At 34.6% G+C, this 21,574-nt stretch overlaps 1 protein-coding gene across 6 annotated transcripts in view; it reads left to right on the top strand.

Annotated features, from left to right (window-relative positions):
- The window catches only part of DDX60 (DExD/H-box helicase 60), a 111,109-nt gene that overhangs the window by 1,414 nt on the left and 88,121 nt on the right, over positions 1 to 21,574 (top strand). For 4 of the 6 annotated variants that reach the window (XM_059174832.1, XM_059174816.1, XM_059174839.1 and 1 more), the window contains exons 2-7: positions 5,769 to 5,893; positions 6,714 to 6,823; positions 6,959 to 7,028; positions 12,402 to 12,591; positions 13,903 to 14,244; positions 15,105 to 15,221. In XM_059174832.1, coding sequence (XP_059030815.1) covers positions 6,820 to 6,823; positions 6,959 to 7,028; positions 12,402 to 12,591; positions 13,903 to 14,244; positions 15,105 to 15,221 — 723 coding nt within the window. In that variant the 5' untranslated portion in view covers positions 5,769 to 5,893; positions 6,714 to 6,819. The remainder of the gene's footprint in view (positions 1 to 5,768; positions 5,894 to 6,713; positions 6,824 to 6,958; positions 7,029 to 12,401; positions 12,592 to 13,902; positions 14,245 to 15,104; positions 15,222 to 21,574) is intronic. The other 2 variants (XM_059174825.1, XM_059174807.1) reach the window with 1 other exon arrangement.

Raw genomic sequence — 21,574 nt, 5'->3', positions numbered from 1 at the left:
ATTTATTTCTTAAAAACAATTAAAATAATGTATTCATGGTCAAGGGGCACGCATTAGTTTTCTACTGCTGCATAACCAGTTACCACAAATTTAGTGGCATAAGTCAATACAAATTTATTATTTTATAAGTTTCCATGAATCAGAAATCCAGGCACTGATTAACTGAATCCTTTTGCTCAGCATCTCACCAGACTGAAATGAGTGTGTCTGCTGAGGCTGACATCTTGTCCAGGCTTTGGTTGCTCATTCAGATTGTTGGGAGAATCCAATTCCTTGTACCTAGAAGGTTGAGGTTTCCTGTTTTCTTGCTGGTGTCTTGAAGGCCATCTAGGATTCTGTCTGTTGCTGGTCAGCTCTTCTCCAGTGTTTCAGGAACTATAGTTTTTCCGTCGAGTGGTTCCATCATTCCCTGGGCCTTATTCTCTGGATTGGACTTCTATCTTTTCCAATAATCTATGATTTCTCTTTTTTACCCTTCTCTTCTCCCTATTAAAGAGTGTTTAAATCAGAATCCAAAATAGGGTTCTGGCACTACTATGATTAGATGATATGTTTTTAAGTTTGTTTTAATCTCTTATCCTCTCATAATTTATTTATTAATAAATTGGGGTCCCTTCCCTTCTCTTTCCTTTTCTTCCTTCCCTTTATCTTTCCCCTCCCCTCCCCTCTCTTCCCTTCCTTTCCCTTTCTCTTTCCCTTTCCCTTTCCCTTTTTGGTCTTGCAGGGAGTCTCCTAGTCTTCCTGGTGCTATTTAATAGGTTCTTCTAGCTTATAAATGTCTTGTCAATTAATTGTTGCTACTAGAGTTTTGATCAAATTCAGGTTAAAATATTTTTTTGGTTAGAGTATTTCTTTTTTTTATTTTTTTAAAAGATTTTATTTATTTATTTGACAGAGAGAAATCACAAGTAGATGGAGAGGCAGGCAGAGAGAGAGAGAGAGGGAAGCAGGCTCTCTGCTCCGCAGGGATCGATGCAGGACTCGATCCCAGGACCCTGAGATTATGACCTGAGCCGAAGGCAGTGACTTAACCCACTGAGCCACCCAGGCGCCCCTGGTTAGAGTATTTCAATAATGGTATAGTTCTATATGGAAGTAGATATTTGCCTATATTTTTGTTGTGCTATCATCTAAAAATAGCAAGATCTATTAATTCATTAGTTATAATATGAATATACATGAAATTCTCCCATTTATATTATTTGGTATCCCATTGGTTCAGTACCTATATAAGAAAGGCAATTTAACTTCTTGATTCCAGAAACCCTTAAATTTTGGTTTATTATCTTTGGATACAATCCCTGGACTCTCTTCTATGAAAAACAAAGAACCTAATATACCCTCTTTTTTTTTCTACAATTCATCCCTATTTTGTTATTACATTATTTTTATACTGTCAGGGTTTATCATAGTTTACAGTATTTTAAAACTCTAATTCTTGTGATTTATTTCTATTTGAATCACAAACTGAAGGCCAAGTAAACAAGTTACAACATTATGTTATTTATTGTAGAAGCAATTTATATGTTTGTTTTGGAAATGTAGTTATCATTAAGACTGCTATTTGAGGGTCACCTGGGTGGCTCAGTGGGTTAAAACCTCTGCCTTCCGCTCAGGTCATGATCTCAGGGTCCTGGGATCAAGCCCCACATCAGGCTCTCTGCTTCTCTGCCTACTTGTAATCTCTGTCTGTCAAATAAATAAATCATATCATTAAAAAAAAGACTGCTGTTTGAAATGGATACTTTTCTTAATTCAAAGTGTCATGGATCCTCCTATAATCTTTATGGCTTCCTTTAATTTTTCTGGGTCATATGTAGTTTCACTGTTTCCTGATTGTCCTATGCTTGTCCCCCCCCCCCCCGCTCCCAATTTTCTGTATTATCTCCTTAAATAAAATTATCATTTAGGATAGGTGGTTGGTGAAATTTCTGACTTCTTGAATGTTTGGTGATACTCTCTTTCTGCCCTCTTAATGGATTGAATGACTAGATATGGAGTTCTAAGTTCAAAATATATTCCCTTGGGAACTTTGCAAATATTGCTTTCTTTTATCAAAACATCCAGTGATGCTCCTTGTTTTATTCAGTTCTGTGTGTCACATGCTATATTCATCAATTTGTATACATCAGGTCATACATTTTATTAGCTAGAAAACACAAACAGGAAAGTAACATTATTGTCTGAGTCAGTTTCATAGGTAAGTAGACTGATATAGGGAAAGTAAATAACTTGCCTAATATTATTAAACTATAGTATGTGTCAGAACTAGGATTAAAACCTAGGCATTCTGCCAATAATGCTTATGCCTTTAACTACTTTACTTATGGACTCTCTGACTTACATTTCTTCATAGCATATCTCCATCTTTCTTTTTGCTCTTGGAGCTCTGCAATTTAAAGTTGCTATTTCTAAGTGTGTGTTTCTCTTTTGTCATTATTTTTTCTTAGTACTTGGAAGAACTTTTCAGTCTAAAAATGTGTACTTTAACTGTGGTTCCATATTATTGTATGACTTTAAAGTTATATCTTTGGTTATTTTTATCTTTACTCATTTTATTTTTTTTTTAAGATTTTATTTATTTATTTGTCAGAGAGAGAGTGAGTGAGAGCGAGCACAGGTAGACAGAGTGGAAGGAAGAGTCAGAGGGAGAAGCAGGCTCCCTGTGGAGCAAGGAGCCCGATGTGGGACTCGATCCCAGGACGCTGGGATCATGACCTGAGCCGAAGGCAGCTGCTTAACCAACTGAGCCACCCAGGCGTCCCATCTTTACTCATTTTAGAATCTTAGTTTTCTCCATCTGGAATTACTATGGGATGATCTTAAAACTTTTGAATCTATCCTTTGTGTTTCTTGGTATTTTTTCTATTTTCCATCTCCTTGTTTTTTTTCTTCTGTCTTCTGAATTTCCTGGGGGTGCCTCAGATGGTTAAGTGTCTGACTTCTGCTTATATCATGATCTCAGGGTCCTGGGATGGAGCCCCACATTGGACTCCCCACTGAGAGGGAGGTTTGCTTATCCCTCTCCCTCTGCCCCTCCTACCACTAGTGCTCTCTATGTCTCTAAATAAATAAATAAATCTTTAAAAAACTTTCCTGGATTTCATATTTCCGGCTTAAGATATCAACATGTCCATTTTATTGTTCTGCACATGATTTTTTCCTGAAATTATATTTAAAAAATTTTATAAGGATTTATGAGCATTTAAAAAAAGTTTTTATTTATTTATCTGACAGAGAGATCACAAGCCGGCAGAGAGGCAGACAGAGAGAGAGTGGGAAGCAGGCTCCCTGCTCAGCAGAGAGCCCATTGCAGGGCTTGCTCCTAGTACCCTGAGATCATGATCTGAGATGAAGGTAGAGGCTTAACCCACTGAGTCACCCAGGTGTCCCAAGCATTTTTTTTTTTTTTTCTGTAGCAGTTTGTTATTGTTGCATTAGATAATATTATAATTATTGGAAAGCTAATTTGAACTATTCTGTCCTTGAGTCATGTTTATTCATCTGGCTTCTTCTTAATACCCCCCAAAGTCTAATGATTCTATTTTTAAAATTTACACATATTTAATGATTATTATGATGAGTAATTGGCTTTATTTTCCATAATGTGCCTCTCCCTTAAATAAGAAAGAACTGCATATAGTGATATAAATTCTGTGTAAATGTTAAGTGGGGCATGAATTCAGAGTGATATTTCATAAGGAGTTTCCTGTAGGCTGTGTGACAGGAGAGTAGGCAGTCAGGCTGTGGAGCCCCTTTACTGTCAAATTGAGAAAGCTTTTATTCTGCCACGATGGCTCTTGTTGAAAAGTTGTATAGTGTCCAACATGTCTCATCAGTGATTGTTGTTATTTAATTTAAAAATGTTATTTCTTTCAATTTATGTATATTCTATTTTCAAATGATTTTGTTAGGACTAATTAATTAGTCTGGAGCTATCTATTTAATAAATAAACTATAAGGTATTTATTTTGTCCTAGGAGTACCATAAAAAATTTCCTGAGACATTAAGGGCACTGTGTAACATCTGGGAATCTATGAATTACCTTGTTTCATCTTATTTCATGCAGTCTAACCCTACCTTTTCTGGAGCTCTTGCTTCTATAAGATACTTGGGGTTAATTTTCTCCTGTTTACTCAGTTCTCACTGACTCATCTTTTCTGTTTGAGCTTGGAGAACTGAAGGAAGACAATATGGATAATGTGCGGTTAGTGAGGTGGAAGATTGCATGAATCAGATGGCAGACGGTTTGCAGGAAATTCTCTAAACTTCTTTCCTGGGCAAAAGTCCCTTATAATCTGGGCTACATCTACTTTTTCTGTCTCATTTCCAATCAAGTTATTCTGTTTTATACCATATAGAACAGTCTGTGGAACCAAACTTGTCATGTGGTTTCATATCTATGTGCATTAAACCAGTGCTATTTTGCTGTCTGAAATGTGATCCTCTTTATCTTTACCTTCTCCAATATATCCATAAAACCTCAGAATAGAGGTCCTCTCCAGCTGATTGAAGAACTCTTTCAATTTGCTAATAGCTTCCTGTACATTTCTGCTGGATCACTCAGCACATTATACTTTTTTATTTAATTCTCTTTAAACCATTACCAGATTGTAAGGGTCATGTGTTAGGTATATTTTCATATGTTGCAGCAAGTATAAAGCTTAGTGAGGAGTAGATGCTCTATGTATTTGACAAAAGGTAGAATGACTGGGTAAGTGAGAGACCATACTTTTGCCCCTGTCTTCATTAAGTGTTTCCTAAACGTTCCATTCCAACCCACAGTAATGTCTTCTTTCTATAAGCTTGTTCATTTTTATAGTTATAAACTTCCTTGCATTGTTATTTTAATATTTAAAATCATTGTGTGCCTCACCATTATGTTTTCCTTACTGTCATATAATGTGAATATCTATCTATTTATCTATCTAATCAAATCATCTGTCTCTCATCTATTCATCTATCTATCAAGTTTCATTGACCTAAGACACAGTATGACATGTTTGAGAAATGTCTCAATATTTGGTTTTTCTGACAGAATGCTCAAGTTCATTCTCTTCTGCCTCTTTGACAGTTCTTTCTCAGGTACCTTTGCAGATGCTTCCTCTTCTCTCTTGGCATTTATTGTGTATTAGTAATCTATATAACTGGATTTTTAGTTCTTTTTTCTTCCATGATACTGTGTCTCTTTGTCCAAGCAATCTCATCTATGTCAATGGACTTGTTTGCAATAATATTAAAATTACTCACATATTCAGGTCTAGCCCAGACGTTGTGTTTGACCTCTAGACCTATATATTTATTTCATTATTTTTATTTTTATTTTTTAAAATTTTATTTATTTATTTGACAGAGAGAGACACAGCGAGAGAGTGAACATAAGCAGGGGGAGTGGGAGAGGGAGAAGCAGGCTTCTTGCTGAGCAGGGGCTCGATCCCATGACCCTGGGGTCATGACCTGAGCCAAAGGCACATGCCCCATGACTGAGTCACTCAGGCACCCCACCTATATATATATATTTTAAAAAATTTTATTTATTATGTCAGAGAGAGAGAGAGAGAGAGAGAAGAGGGGAGAGCACAAGCAGGGGGAACAGCAGGCAGAGGGAGAAGCATGTTCCCTGCTGAGCAAAGATCCTGATGCGGGACTTGATCCCAGGACCCTGGGGTTATGAACTGAGTCAAAGGCAGATGCTTAACCGACTGAACCACCCAGATGTTCCATAAACCTATATATTTAATAACTCTTGTTACTTATCCTATAATAGGTCTTGAAATCAAGTCAAACTCAGACTTGCCACAAATTTGAATTCATGATCTTTCCCTGAAATGTGGGCTTGTTCCAAGGTTTCCTGCCATGGGAATGTCCTAGTCCTTCACCCTGCTGCATCAGGTAGAATCCTAAGAATCATCCTTGACAACCCTCAATCTCCCCTCTTCTCCATCCATATCAGATCCATTACCAAATTGTGGCAAACTTACCTTCTAAATATTTAATATCCTTAAGTGCCCAAACTACCAACAAACTGTATTACATCAAATTATGATCATCACCCTTCTAAACAATGTTTTTTCTCTCTGCTCCAGTAACAGGAAATTTGGTCCCATTCTATTTCTTCTCTCTATATTACTATATATTACTATAGCCAGAGTAATCTTTCAAAATGTAAAGCCACCATAACACTACCTGTTTAAAATCCATCAGTGGATTTTAAGATGAAAACATGCCCTCAAAGGCTCTGCATGCTCTTCTGTTTCTGGAACCCTGTAGCACAGCTAGCTTTTCCATCACCCTCTCCATTTCAGCCTTGCTGGCTTCTATTTTGGATCTAGTACCACCCACGTTCCTTCATGCTATAAGACTTTTGTACATGGTGTTTGGATATGCCCTCTTCCTGGAATGCTACTCTTCCCTACTCCTTTGTTTAATTAATTCTTGTTTCATTTTTCAAAAATCAGCTCAGCATTACTTAGGGAAGCTTCCTCTATTCTCTTTGACTTTGTCACATTTGTAATTTTCCACTGTTTATGTAATTATCCATTAATATTCATCTTTCCTGATGGACTTTAAGCTCCATGAGAACTGACAGCATGTTGCCTTTTGTTCATTTTTGTATTCTTACTGCCTGATGTTTTGCTTAATATACAATAGTTATTCAATACTATTTGTTGATGGAATAAATGAATTTCTAATTTTTCTTCTTTCTCTGCAGGTCTTTCATTTTCATTAAAAACTGCTGCTTAGAGGTACCAAAGTAAAGGATATTTGCTATATTTAATATTTTCCATTTCCAGTCCAAGGCCCAGATAGCAGCAACAATGGGTAATTTTCAATTGAAAGTTTTTATAAATTATAAAATAATGATTCTTTATGCTATACAGATTTAATTTTTTTATAGATTTAATAGAATTAAAATAACTATTTCTTTTTCAAATAATAAGCAATCCTTTTTTACAGGCTTAGAAGAACACATGATGTTTTTAGAGAGAATGTCACAGCTAATTTTGAGTGAAGTACCAAAAGCTGAGTGAGTATTATAAGAAATAAAGAGATGTAGAGTTTGACAGATTTCCTATTGTCTATTTGACATTAAGTAGTGTCGGTCTAAAAAAAGTAATGCCTGGTTCCATCAAGATGGCAAAGGAGTAAGGGACTCCATTTCAACCAGCCCCCTCAATTTAGCTAGAAATCTACCAGGGCACTCTGAATGCCACATGAAATCAGCCTGAGATTTAATATTATACACATCTGGATCTCTATGGGGGCAAAGGATCATGTTGAGAGGTACAAAAGACATAGTTGGGATTGCACAGATAGGTACTGGAGGATAAACAGAAGGGGGAGGGAGCTACCAGAAGCCCGCCATTGGAAAGTAATACCCCAAAGCGAAAGTGCCCTGCACTTGGGGACCAGCGATAACTTGGAGACTGGTGGCTATGAGAGGGAAGGGACTAATAACAGTATTCAAACAGAACAAAGGGGCTTAAGGGATAATTGCTGGGACTGGTTGGCCACAGGTGTGGACCCAAGCTCATTGTCCTGGGACTGGCTGCAGTGGTTGCCCACCACCCGTGCCTAAGAGGACCCAGCTTGGATTGGAGGCCACAATCCCAGGAGCAGCAGTCACCAGGGCTGGGCTTGCCTGGACCAGTATTGCTCACAGTTTTGGTCGCACAGAGGTGTAGAGACAAATGTGGGCCTCAGTTGACCATTGGGAGGGTTGCTGGGGATGCATATTGCCTGGGGAGGCTGTGATATTCAATGGTGCTTCTAGAGGAGGAGTCTGTGTGTTGTGGAAGATTCAGAGAGGAACAGACCGTGTGGCTTCTCTCTGAGGCCAAAGTCAGGGTGTGGACAGTTTACTTTGCTCTGACCCACAAAAAGGTACAAAAAACTGCCAGAGAACAAAAGCCTCCAGATTTAAAAAAGCCCGGAAAAACAGGTTTCCATGGAGCCCAGCCCCTTGATAGTGGGCAGGGCAACTCTGCCCAAGCAGGATTGACTGAAAAACAATGCAAAAGGCCCCTCCCCCAGAAGACAAGCTGAAAGAATAAGAGGACAACCACCACAGGGTCCCTATAAAACTGTAAAACCTGGACACCAGGGCAAAGCAGTATAATCAAACTCCTGGTATTGTCCCACAGCCTGTACATTGCTTAGATACAACTTTTCTCTCTCTCTCTCTTTTTAATTCTTTCTAATGACTCTTGGTGTTTTTGTTGTTGCTGTTTTGTTTTGTTTTAACCTTCTTATCATTTCAACTAGATGTTTAATACAACATATTCCGTAGTAAAACTTAAATTTTTTCATGCATATGCTTTTCTCTTTTTCTTTTTAAAATATATATAGATATAGGCTTCACTGTAGTCCTTTTCTCCCCTATTCAATACCATATATATATACCATATATATATATATATATATATATACCGTGTGTGTGTATGTGTGTGTGTGTATGCCAGTTTTAATTTCCCTGTATCTCTGGGAAGTAGAGTTCTCTAACAGAGAACTCAAAATACACCCAGGAAGAACTGAAATACCTTTCCTAGCCCACACTGAGGGATTATAACCACCTTCCCCTCACTCCCATTGTTTTATTTTGGGTGCCTTTTCTCTTTCTTCTTTCTTTCTTTTTTGGTTGGTCTTTGTTTTTGTACTTTATAAATCTTACTCTTGGGGCTCATTTCGGCTGTTTTTTATTTTTGTTTGTTTGTTTGTTTGTTTATTTCTTTTTGGTGGTGACCAATAGCTCTGAACCTTCCCAGGAAGCACCTTGCCTAGATAGTGATTGGTATTTTTGGCTGTATACCCCCTTGACCACAACTCAACAGAATGACTAGGAGGAGGAACTCCCAACAAAGAAAAGACCCAGAGACAATGGCCTCTCCCACAGATCTAATGGATATGGATCTAAGCAAGTTGTCAGAAATAGATTTCAAGGTAGCCTATGAAGACAATAGTCAGGTTGAAGAAAACTACCAAGACTGAAACAGGAAGGAATTGACAACATGAATAGACCCATAACCAGTAACAAGATTGAAGCAGTGATGAAAAAAACCTCCCCAAAAAATAAGAGTCCAGGGCCTGATGGATTCCCTGGGGAATTCTACCAAGCTTTCAAAGAAGAAATAATACCTGTTCTCCTGAAGCTGGTTCAAAAAATAGAAATAGAAGGAAAACTTCCAGACTATTTCTATAAAGCCAGCATTACCTTGATCCCCAAACCAGGCAAAGACCCTATCAACAAGCAGAATTTCAGACCAATATCCCTGATGAATGTGGACACCAAGATTCTCGACAAGATCTTAGCTAATAGGATCCAACAGTACTTTAAAAGGATTATCCATCATGACCAGGTGGGATTTATCCCTGAAATGCAAGGTTTGTTCAACATCTGCAAATCAATCAAAGTGACAGAACATATAAAGAAGAGATAAGAACCACATTGTCCTCTCAATTGATGCAGAAAAAGCATTTGACAAAATACAGCATCTGTTCCTGATTAAAACTCTTCAGAATATAGAGATAGAAGGAACATTCCTCAACTTCATAAAATCCGTCTATGAAAACCCACAGTGAGTATCTTTCTCAATGGGGAAAAGTTGAGAGCCTTTCCACTGAGATCAGGAACACAAGGATGCCTATTCTCACCACTGTTGTTCAACATAATACTAGAAGTCCTAGCAACAACAATCAGACAACAAAAAGAAATAAAAGGTATTCAAATTGACAAAGAAGTCAATATCTCTCTCTTCACAGATGACATGATACTCTATGGAGAACCCCAAAGACTCCACCCCCAAATTACTAGAACTCATACAGCAATTCAGTAATACGGCAGAATACAAAATCTAGTGTATAGAAATCAGTTACCTTCTTATATACTAGCAAAGTAACTGTGGAAAGAGAAGTCAGAGAATCATTTCCATTTACAATAGCACCCCAAACCGTAAGATACCTGGAATAAACCTAACTGAAGAGGCAAAGGATCTATACTCTAGGAACTACAAAACAGTCATGAAAGAAATTGAAGAAGACACAAAAAGATGGAGAAACATTGCATGCTCATGGATCAAAAGAATAAAAATTGTTAGAATATTTGTGCTGCCCAGAACAATCTATACTTTCAATGCCATCCTGATCAAAATACCAATGGCATTTTTCAAAGTGCTGGAACAAACTATCCTAAAATTTGTATGGAACCAGAAAAGACCCCAGGTTGCCAAAGAAATGTTGAAAAAGAAAAATAAAGCTGGGGCCATCACATTGCCTGATTTCAAGCTATATATACACAGCTCTATTACAAAATAGCATGATACTGCACAAAACAAAACAAAACAAAACAACCCAGACACATAGACCAATGGAACAAAATAGAGAGCCTAGATATGGACTCTCAACTCTATGGTCAACTAATCTTCAACAAAGCAAGAAAAAATATTCAATGGAAAAAAGTCTCTTCAATAAATGGTGCTGGGAAAATTGGACAGCTATATACAGAGGAATGAAAACCGACCAATCTCTTAAACCATACACAAAGATAAACTCAAAACGGATTAAAGATGTGAGACAGGAATTCATCAGAATCCTAGAGGAGAACATAGGCAAGAATCTCTTCTACAGCAGTCACAGCAACTCCTTTAAAAACACATCTCCAAAGGCAAAGGGAAACAAAAGCAAATATGAACTTTTGGGACTTCATCAATATAAAAAGCTTCTGCACAGCAAAGGAAACAGTCAACAAATCAAAGAGGTAACCCTAAGAATGGGAGAAGGTATTTACAAATGACATATTAGACAAAGGGCTGATATCCAAGATCTATAAAGCACTTCTCAAACTCAACATCCAAAAAGCAAATAATCAAAAAATGGGTAGAAGATATGAGCAGACATTTCTCCTAAGAAGAACTACAAATGGCTAACAGACATATGAAAAAGTGTCTGTTAAATGAAACACAAATAAGTTCAGTATCATTAGCCATCAGGGAGATTTAAATCAAAACCACATTGAGATACTATCTTACACCAGTTAGAATGCTGTGAAGTGTGTAAACCTGGTGATTCACAGACCTGTACCCCTGGGGATAAAAATATATGTTTATAAAAAATAAAAAATTATATATAAAAAAAAGAATGGCAAAAATTGATAAGGCAAGAAAGGACAAATGTTGGAGAAGTTGTAGATAAAGGGGAACCCCCTTACACTGTTGGTGGGAATGCAGGTTGGTGCAGCCACTTTGAAAAACAGTGTGGAGATTCTTCAAAAAGTTAAAAATTGAACTATCCTATTACCCAGCAATTACACTACTGGGTATTTACCCCAAAGACACAGATGTAGTGAAAAGAAGGGCCGTATGCACCCCAATGTTCATAGCAGCAGTATCCACAATAGTCAAACTGTGGAAAGAGCTGCGATGCCCTTCAACAGATGAATGGATAAAGATGATATGGTTCATACACACAATGAAATATTACTCAGCCATCAGAAATGATGAATACCCAACTTTTGCATCAAAAGGGATGGGACTAGAGGAGATTATGCTAAGTGAAATAAGTCAAGCAGAGAAAGTCGGTTATCATATGGTTTCACTTGTGGAACATAAAGAATGACATGGAGGACTTTAGGAGAAGGAAGGGAAAAATGAAGGGGGAGAAAGTGGAGTGGGAGGTGAACCATGAAAGACTATGGAAACTGGGAAACAATCTGAGGGTTTTAGAAGGGAGGGAAATGGGGGAATGGGTGAGTCTGGTTATGGGTATTAAGGAGGGCACTCATTGCTTGGAGTGCTGGGTGTTATATGCAAACAATGAATCATGGAACACCACATCAAAAACCAATAATGGACTGTATAGTAACTAGCATAGCATAATAAAAAAGTAATGCATATCTATCTTAGTATATGTCATAGTATATTTTAAATATAATTATATATATATACATATTTATATGATTAATAGAACTTTGAGAGCTTTTTGATGCTGAATGGACACGGTTTTCTCTTGCTTTATTTGTGCATAACTGTCAATGAACCTATTGTTCTATAAAGAAATAAGATTGATTAAGTGGGAAGCATTTAATACCAGTCTATATGCAGAATAGAGGTGTTAAATTCTGATTCCAATCCAGATACTGATACGTGATCTTACACAATTTGCTCTTATCTCTTTGAACCTCAGTTTCTGTATCTGTAGAATGATAATGATCCTGTCTTTTTCCTATGAAGGATAGTCATGCATATGGATATATTTGGAAAGCATAGCATACAGCCTGACATAAAATAATTACTCTGCAAATCACTTGCTGATAATAGTGATGATGGATAATAATAACAATGCTACTGCCTTTTTTGGGCTTTATTGAGTCAATATGTAATTTTTGTTTTAACTTTTTTCATTTTAGATATTCCAGTTTATTCAATGATTTTGTTGAATCTGAATTTTTTCTGATTGATGGAGATTCATTACTTACTACATGCATATGTGAGAAATCATTAAAGCCGGGGCAGGAGCTCCACTTCTTTTATCTGGTTGAATACTATCTTATGGATCTTACCAGTAAAGGAGGACAATTTGCCATAGTTTTCTTCAAGGTAACGTGACAGTAGAGTTCTTTACTATGATTTAAGAGCCAGAACTAAAATACCTTACTATTTTGTAATTTTCCCCCTTATTACAAAGTTAAATATATCTAAAACAATTCAGAAAACTTAAAGAGAAGAACAGAAAAAAATACTTAAAATCTCAGTATTCAGAAATTACCATATTTAAGATTATATTTTAGTGATGCTTGGGTGACTCAGTTGGTTAAGTGACTAGGTCATGATCCTAGGGTCCTGGGATTGAGGCCCGAGTCTGGCCTCTTGCTCTTCAGGGAGCCTGCTTCTCTCTCTGCCTGTTCTTCCTGTCATTCCCTCTGCTTGTACACACACTCTCTCTTTCTGTCAAATAAATAAATAAATCTTTTTAAAAAAAGAGTATATTTTATTCTCAATAATTAAATTTCATGTAAAGACACACAGGATCATGAAGGAGGATGAGCTATCCTCTCAACCAAAACTCAGTTGATCTCTGGATTCTACTTTTCCAACTCTGAAAACTGCATCTGTCTTCAGAACTCAGCAATTTATTTGAGCCTTGAAAATGTCAAACTCCTTAATACTGCTTTGCTTATTATTTGCCCTATAATAAATACTTCTGAGGGAATATATTTGATCTTCTTTTTCCAATTATGAATATAATTAGTAAAATATTAAGAGTTTCAAATACAGGTAGGTATAACCACTACCACCCCTTCCTTATTCTGTCCCTAAAGGTAACCTCTGTGTTTCTCTTAAGGATTTTGGAGTATATCTGTTCAGTCACTTTGCAATCTACATTCTTGCTAGATTTTTAAACATTGCTGACTTTTTGCAAGCAATGTTTTAAATAAAGAGCCAGGATTCTTGTCTAATGTTGACAGTCTAGTTAACTGTACTAATTCTGATCTGTTGAGAAAAAACTCTGCTGCTTCAGGAAGATCATTCTAAATTGGAAAAGTCCTCTCAAAGTGATTCACCTTGGCTTCCTGTTCTGCATAATTTATATCCACCATTTGCTCTTGCATGTTTTTCTGTCCTTTTTCTTTCTGAAGTGACATTGGAGAGAAAAAGAATCAGAACACAAAAGGAAAGTGGGATAAACCTTGACTATTATGTGCCTGCTTAAAGGGGACATATGTATTTAAGTCCAAGTTGTGATTTATGGCTTGTATTTGAGAAATGGCTGTCAAGGCTTAAGGTTCTATTCCTTGACTAAAGCTGAACAAAACTGTGTTGGAATACATTCCTTTAGTGACTTTAATGATATATGTAAACCAGTTAAATGATAATTTCAAAAGAATATACTTTATCCCATCCCCACAGGATGCTGAGTATGCATATTTCAACTTCCCAGAACTTCTTCCACTGAGAACTGCTTTAATTCTTCATCTTCAGCATAATACCACCATTGATGTTCGAACAAAATTTTCTGGATGCCTGTCACAGGAGTGGGAAGCTTTCTTGGCAGACAGTTACCCGTATTACCTGATAGTTGCAGATGAAGGCCTGAACCATCTACAAACATACCTTTTCAACTTTTTAATTACTCAGTCTTGGGCGATGAAGGTCAACGTTGTGCTTTCCTCAGGGCAAACATCCGATATTCTTCGACTTTATGCATATCTTATGCCAAGCATGCATAAAAACCAAAAATTTTTCAAAGAGGTAACCGATACCTAAAGACAAATTTCTTCTAGGATTTTATAAAATTTAATGACTCCAGTCATTAAACTCTTTCCAACTCTAGTTGCCTACTGTGAGTAGGAACATTCCTGGGATTGATTTTTAATTGGGAAGAGGTACTATAATCACTTGATCTCCTTTTATTCTGGTGGAGCAATTTCTGAATCTGAGTTTGAAGGGTGCCTTAACAAACATGCTTCCCAATCTCTCCTTAAGAAGTTTTTTTTTTTTTTTTAAGTGTTAGATTTTATCTCTAGTATAATAATGTATTTCCTTGTTTAATGAAAACTCATTTTTAAGAGGTTATTTCATTTATCTCTTTACAGATGTTATGTGCTCAGAATAAAAATGTGGTGTATGTTGATAGTGGTTGTTGCTGGGTGATAGGTACCTGGGGGAAGATTATGTTATTCCTTATTTATGTGTGTGTGTGAAATTTTTCATAATAAAATATGGTGTATTAAGTGGGCACACTCTTTGAGATGTTGTAAATGTTCTAAATTTAAATTGTAATGGTGGCTGCACAACTCTGTAACTTCACCAAAAGCCATTGAATTGTCCCCTTAAAAAGTGAGTGAATTTTATATTATGTTAATTATACTTTTCATAGAGTTGTTAAAAATGCACTAAATTCCCGGACAAAAATTAATTCAGCAAAAGCAAAATTGTGCTGCTTGGTAGGCTTTAAAAGAATTGATGATATGTAATTACATTAGTGTATTTTTTTTTAAACTAGGAAATACATTTTAACGATTGTATCTTCAGTATATGATTTTCTGTAGTTGGAAAGTGATTATATATTTTATTTGTGACAATTTATCTGACTTGCCTTCCTTTTACAGAATAAAAAGAAGATTGAGAGTGCTTATAAAACCCTGATTAAACAATTGGAAGAGTATAGAATTTCAGCACTAGAATCTCTTTTTGGAAAATTAAAATGGAAAAATATGATGAAAGAGGTACTGAAACCTTAAAAAAACCCCTTTTTATTTGAGTTAATTTTTTGATTATGAAAAAGTTGCAGAAATAGTACTGATTTCCCATAGACTTCTTACCCAGATTCCCCTAATATTATTATCTGATGTGACCATGGTATATTTTTCAGAACTAGGAAATGAACATCAGCACAATACTATTAACTAAGCTTCACACATTATTTGAGTTTCACTTACTTTTCCACAAATGTCCTTTTTCTGTTCAAGGATTCTGTCCAGCATCCCACATCCCTTAATTTTTTACTCTCTAGTCTCTTCCAATCTGTAGTAGTTTCCTTGTCTTCTGTGCTTTTGATGTTTTTGAAAGGTATTGATCATTTATTTTTTTTTTTAATATCCCTCAATTTGGGTTTGTCTGGTGTTTTCTAATGACTGGGATGAAGTTATTTATTTTTGGCAAGAATGCCAATGAATTGGTATTGTGAACAATAGTATGTCAAAGGGTTCATGATACTGATATGTCTTAACACTGATTAAGCTGGTGCCTTCTAGCCTTCTCCACTGTAAAGTTGCTACCTTTCCTGACTATGTAAATCTTGTTTTTTCTCAGACTTTTGCTAATTAATTTTAGAACCCATCAATGGATCTTGTCGTCAACAATTATTGCTAGGTATGTTTGCCCAATAGGTATTTTGTATTTCACTCTTTCCTTCTACTTTTCTTACTTAGAATTCTGTAAGGGAAAGCTCCTATATCTCTGCCCTTTACTTGTTTATTTCCTTATATCAGCATAGACTAGGGAATATTTTACACTATGGATCAAAGTCCAATATTACAATAGTTTTGGTGCTCAAATAGTTCTAGGTTTGAACACTAGAGACTCCTTCAAGTTTGCACCTATGTTCTTTTGCATGCCCACCCCCCTTCCCATCTTTTTCTCTTCTAAAAACACTTTATTGACGTTTGATGACATACCTTGTGGTGATGGTTACATGGCTGTATATTTATCTTCAAATTCATCAGGCCCCATCTTTTTGAGCACTGTTTTACTTTTTGAAACCACAACTCGTAATTTCTCTGGTTCAACCTTGAAATCAACCACTTCTCCAAGGAGTTCTGGTTGCTTTTGTGGAAAACAGTATTTAGAAGCCAAGATCTGGGAAATATGTTGGTTCATTTCTTTTTTCTTTTTAAATTTATTTATTTGACACAGAGAGAGCACAAACAGGGGAAGCATCAGAGGGAGAGGGAGAAGCAGGCTCCTCACTGAGCATCCCACTGATGTGGGCCTTGATCCCAGGACTCTGGGATCATGACCTGAGCTGAAGGCAGATGCTAACTGACTGAGTCATCCAGGTGCCCCTGTTTGTTCATTTCTACTGGGGTATCATTGCAATGAGGATTTTTCAGCAGACATAGCTAGGAAATATATGTATATATGCTAAGCCATGCATCTGTACCTGTCTATTTTTTAATCTATCATCTATCGTAAATATCACGTATTTATACCAGTAACTTCTACTTTGATCCAACTTCCTATGCTTCATTTTACCCTTCCCCTTTCCTTATTTGTAATTTATTTCTTCAATTTATGAGAAATTTATCTCTCATTATGCACTATATATATATATAAAGTTGTTTTAGGATTGCTAACCATATCTTGTGAAAAGCATATTTACTAGAAGGTTACAGGATTTATGTGCAGTTCTTTTTATCTTTAGTCATAGAATACATAAAATACTGCTTTCCAAAGGTATTTAGGTTAGTTCTTTTCTTGCAGGCCCCATTCAGTTTGGTTGTTATTCATTACTAATACGGTTAGGTTCATTGGTTAGTATTTGTATTTCACTTTGGGTCCCTGCCACCCATTTACAGTTTAATTATTTGTTTATTTTGGAGGGTATGTGAAAGGTGTAAGAAGAATACTTATGATTCTAAGAATCCGAGATATACAAAAGATAGGTTCAAAGAAGTGACACTTTGTTCTTATCCCTGCTGCTCTGATCCCATTCTCCTCTACAGTTACCCCTTTCCCAAATAGTTTCCGTAAGTGATTTGTCTCTTTAGTTTCAGGTTTATCTTTCTTGTATTATTATTGTTATTATTTTTTGTACAAAAAAGCAGATGTGTGTATTTTCTTATATCTTCTTTCTTAAATAAAGGATCGTATATATAGATTTTTTCAGTATCTTTCTTTTTATTCTTAACAGCATATTTAGCAATCATTTTAAAACAATTTATAGATATCTTCTTCATTATGTTATATAGCTGCATAGCACTCCTTCATGTGGATGTACTGTAATTTGTTTAACCAGTTTTCTATTATGCAATTTATACTTGCTTTTAACATTTTGCAATTATAATCAATGCTGTAATAAATAATTATTTGTAACATATGCAATTTTTTTATTATTGGAGGTATAGCTTCAGAGTAGCTTTTAAAAATGGAATCGATGAGCCAAAAGATAGAGATGAACCATGAGAGACTGTGGACTCTGAGAAACAAACTGAGGGTTTTGGAGGGGAGGGGTGTGGGGGCTTAGGTGAGCCTGATGGTGGGTATTAAAGAGGGCACGTGTTGCATGGAGCACTGGGTGTGGTGCAAAAAACAATGAATCTTGGAACACTGAAAAAATAAAATTAAATAGAAAAAAATAGGACGATAAATATAAAGTTAAGGTATTATCATCACTTAATAATGTTATCCTGCTGGGGCACCTGGGTGGCTCAGTGGTTTAAACCTCTGCCTTTGGCTCGGGCATGATCCTAGGGTCCTGAGATCGAGCCCTGTATCGGGCTCTCTGCTCAGCAGGAGCCTGCTTTCCCCTTTCTCTGCCTGCCTCTCTGCCTACTTGTGATCTCTCTTTCTGTGTCAAATAAATAAATAAAAATCTTTTAAAAAAAATTAAGAAAATGTTATGCTGTAAATTGTTTCTTTGTTAAAAGGATTTGAAATTGTGGAGTTTTATGGAGACAATAAAAGTATTTTGAGAGAGTTGTAAATCTCTCTGCAAAGTAACATGACTAATAATAATAAATAATAAACATAAAAAGATAAATGTATATGTCGCTTACTTAGGTTTTATTAATTTTAATTTTAGAAGGATTATATCATTTTTTTGTCTTTCAATTTTAAGTCTTCTCTCTATATTACAGATACTAGTGCTTTGTGATATATATTATGAATATTTTCTTCCAACTTGTCAGGTTTTTTTTACTTTGTTTATGATTTTTTGTTGTGTACATTTTTTAAATTTTTAATGTCAAATTTATTAATTTTTTTGTTGTGTTGTTGCCTCTAGACTTTGAGTCATAGTCAGAAAGACTTGCCCTACATACATACATCAAAGAGGATTTGCCTGTGGTTTCTTCCTATACTTAAAATTTCTAAAAACTTAGATTCCTAATCTATTTGTAATTCATTCTTATAGTGTGAGGTATAGATATAATTTTTATTTTTTCAAAGGGATGCTCAGTAACATTTATTAGAAAGTCCTTTTTTATCTCAATGATTTCAGATGCAACATTTATTAAATTTCTATATGTTTTTGGAAATAAATCTGGACGTTCCACTCTATTCCTCTGGTTTATTTGTAAATTTTACACTCTTTTGATTAGAAAGATTTAATAGTATTTTTAATACTATTTCTATATAAATATAGAATATTTATATAATATATAAAATATTATATATGCTATATAAAATATATATACTATATATAAAACATTATATATACTATAATATATAGTATAGATATACTATAATATTTTTAATACTGTTATAAATACTAATGTATTTATGGATTATAAATACATTATATTTATATAATGTATTATATATAAATTATATAATTTATATAATTATAATGTATTATACATAATAAATTATATATAAATTATATATATAAATTATATATTATATAAATATAAATTATATATAAATTATACATATAATGTATTTATAATACATTAAAAATGTATGGTGGGCTCTGGGAAGGGCGGGCTCCTCGGGCAGCGGCCTGTCGGCGCCCGGCACTGACCTGTCTGGGATAGGTGGGCCCCTGCAGGGGCCCCGGGCACACAGGGAAGCAGAAAACCAAACATTTCACTGGGAAAGGACACACTCCCTGGCCTCAGGAGGAGCACAGTGAGTTCTTACAGAGCCACGCCGTCGCAGTGCGTTCTGACCGTTCTCTCTCCATGTTTGTAAATCTGTAATATACCATTCTCTGTGGCCTGTTTTTCCTGGAAGAAGAAGACGAAAAAAAGGTTTGGCAGGCCATCTTTTTTTGGTACTTAAAAATAGCATTAAGAACAATAATAAAGTGCTCTTAAAACAACAAAAAATTATGTTATTAAATTATATATATATATTATATATTATATAAATATGTAATATTTATATATACTAATACTAATATATAATAGTATATTTAATACTATTTAATACTACCCTTCCCAGAGCCCACAATACATTTTTTTTTTTCCTTTTATTTATTTTTATTTTTTTATTTTTTTTTTTTTTAGGGTTGGGGGAAGATTTTATTGTTTTTTTTTTTTTTTAATTTTTTATTTTTTATAAACATATATTTTTTATAAACATATATTTTTATCCCCAGGTCTGTGAATCACCAGGTTTACACACTTCACAGCATTGTTTAGCTGGGTTTTCCATGTATAGTTTTTCTCTTACATTCATTTTGCATTTTTATTTTTCTATCTGAACTTTTGTTATCAACTTGTCTAAGTTAAAGAAAATCTTGTTATTTTTGTTGGAGTATATTGAACTTATAAGTTAAACTGGAGAGAATTGGCATTTTTATAATGTTGACTTATTTCATGCAAGAAGAAGGGGCGTTTTTACATTTGTTCAAATCTATTTTTGTGAGTCAAAAAAATTTTTTATATGTTTTGTATATTTATTTTTAATTTTCTTCCTAAACATTTGATGTTTTGCTGTTATTAAGTAAATTTTGCTCTTATTCCAAGATTTTATCTACTATTGCGTTCTTTGATGCTTTGTTGTTTATACATATGAAGTCTATTCATTTTTGCGTCAATTCTATGTGCTGATGTCTCATTGGTATTTTAATATTTTAATTAATTATTCTTTGGGGTTATCCACATATACTGTCATATAATCTGTGAACAGTGATAGTATTAAATCTTCTTTATCCATTCCTATGCCTGAAATTACCTTTTCTTGTCTAGGTGCTTTAGGTAACAAACTTAGTACAATAGTGGATAGTAGCAGATATAGTGAGCATTTTTGCCTATTTCTTAATCTTCGTGGGAATGTCTCTAGTGTTTTGGCATATATGTATATTCATTCTGATGTTAAGATTGTATCCCTCAACTTGGATTTTTTGAGTGTTTTTATCATGAATGTGTATTGAAAGTACAGATACAATTATGATTTTTAAATATTAGCTTTATTAATATGGTATTTTGATTTAAGAGATTTTTAAATATTGAAGCAAATCTATTCCTGGAATAAATTCCATTTGATCATGTATTATTTTCTTGATGTGGTGTGGGTTCTAGTTGCTAATATTTTGTTTAGAATTTTTACATCAGTATGCGTGAGTGATGCTTTTCTGTAGTTTTCTTTCTGTGCACTGTAATTATTTGGTTGTGTATCAGTGTCATTCATGCTTCATAAAAAAAGATTAGAATATTTTCTTTTTAAGTATTCCAAAATAATTTATGGATCACTGGGATTATGTGGTTTTTGAAGATTAAAATAGAATTTCTTTATAAAGCCATATGGAACTGGTGATTTTTTGTGGGACAGTTTCTTAATTTTCTCTCTTTGTCCTATAGAAATTGGTCTATTTAAGCTTAGTAACTCCAGTGGGGTCAATTTTTATAATTAATCTTTATGAGGAAGTTATCCATTTATTTACATTTCAAATTTATTTGCATAGAAGTTTACAAAGTAGGGCATATGACTTTTTAAAAAATTGTTTCTATTTTAGTAGTTATTTTTCTTTACATTTTTATTCTGCTCATTTTTTATTTCTCCCATTTATTAATGATCAAATTTGCTAGTGGATTGTATGTTTTTAAAAGTTTTTTAAAAAAATCCCTGGAATTCTGATTTATTAATTAGATACCTCTACCAATTTTCTCTTCTTAATTTTGCTTACTTTTATCTTTATTTTTCACCTCTTTTACTTCCCTTTAGTCCAGTTTGTTTTTAGATTTTCTTTTTGGAGCTGAGAATTAAACTCATTTATTCTTTAATATTTGTTGTTAAATATGTTTAATACAATGAATTTTGTTTTGGTTACTGCTTTAAATTTGTCCCATAAATTATGATATGTAGTGTTTTTATTATCATTTTTATAAATTGTATTTGTATTTCCTTTTCACTT

Source organism: Mustela lutreola, chromosome 1 (assembly GCF_030435805.1).
Source record: "Mustela lutreola isolate mMusLut2 chromosome 1, mMusLut2.pri, whole genome shotgun sequence".
In the NCBI taxonomy this organism is placed as follows: domain Eukaryota; kingdom Metazoa; phylum Chordata; class Mammalia; order Carnivora; family Mustelidae; genus Mustela; species Mustela lutreola.
The sequence above is the reverse complement of the archived record's forward strand: the minus strand, read 5'-3'. Positions and strand labels throughout refer to the sequence as shown.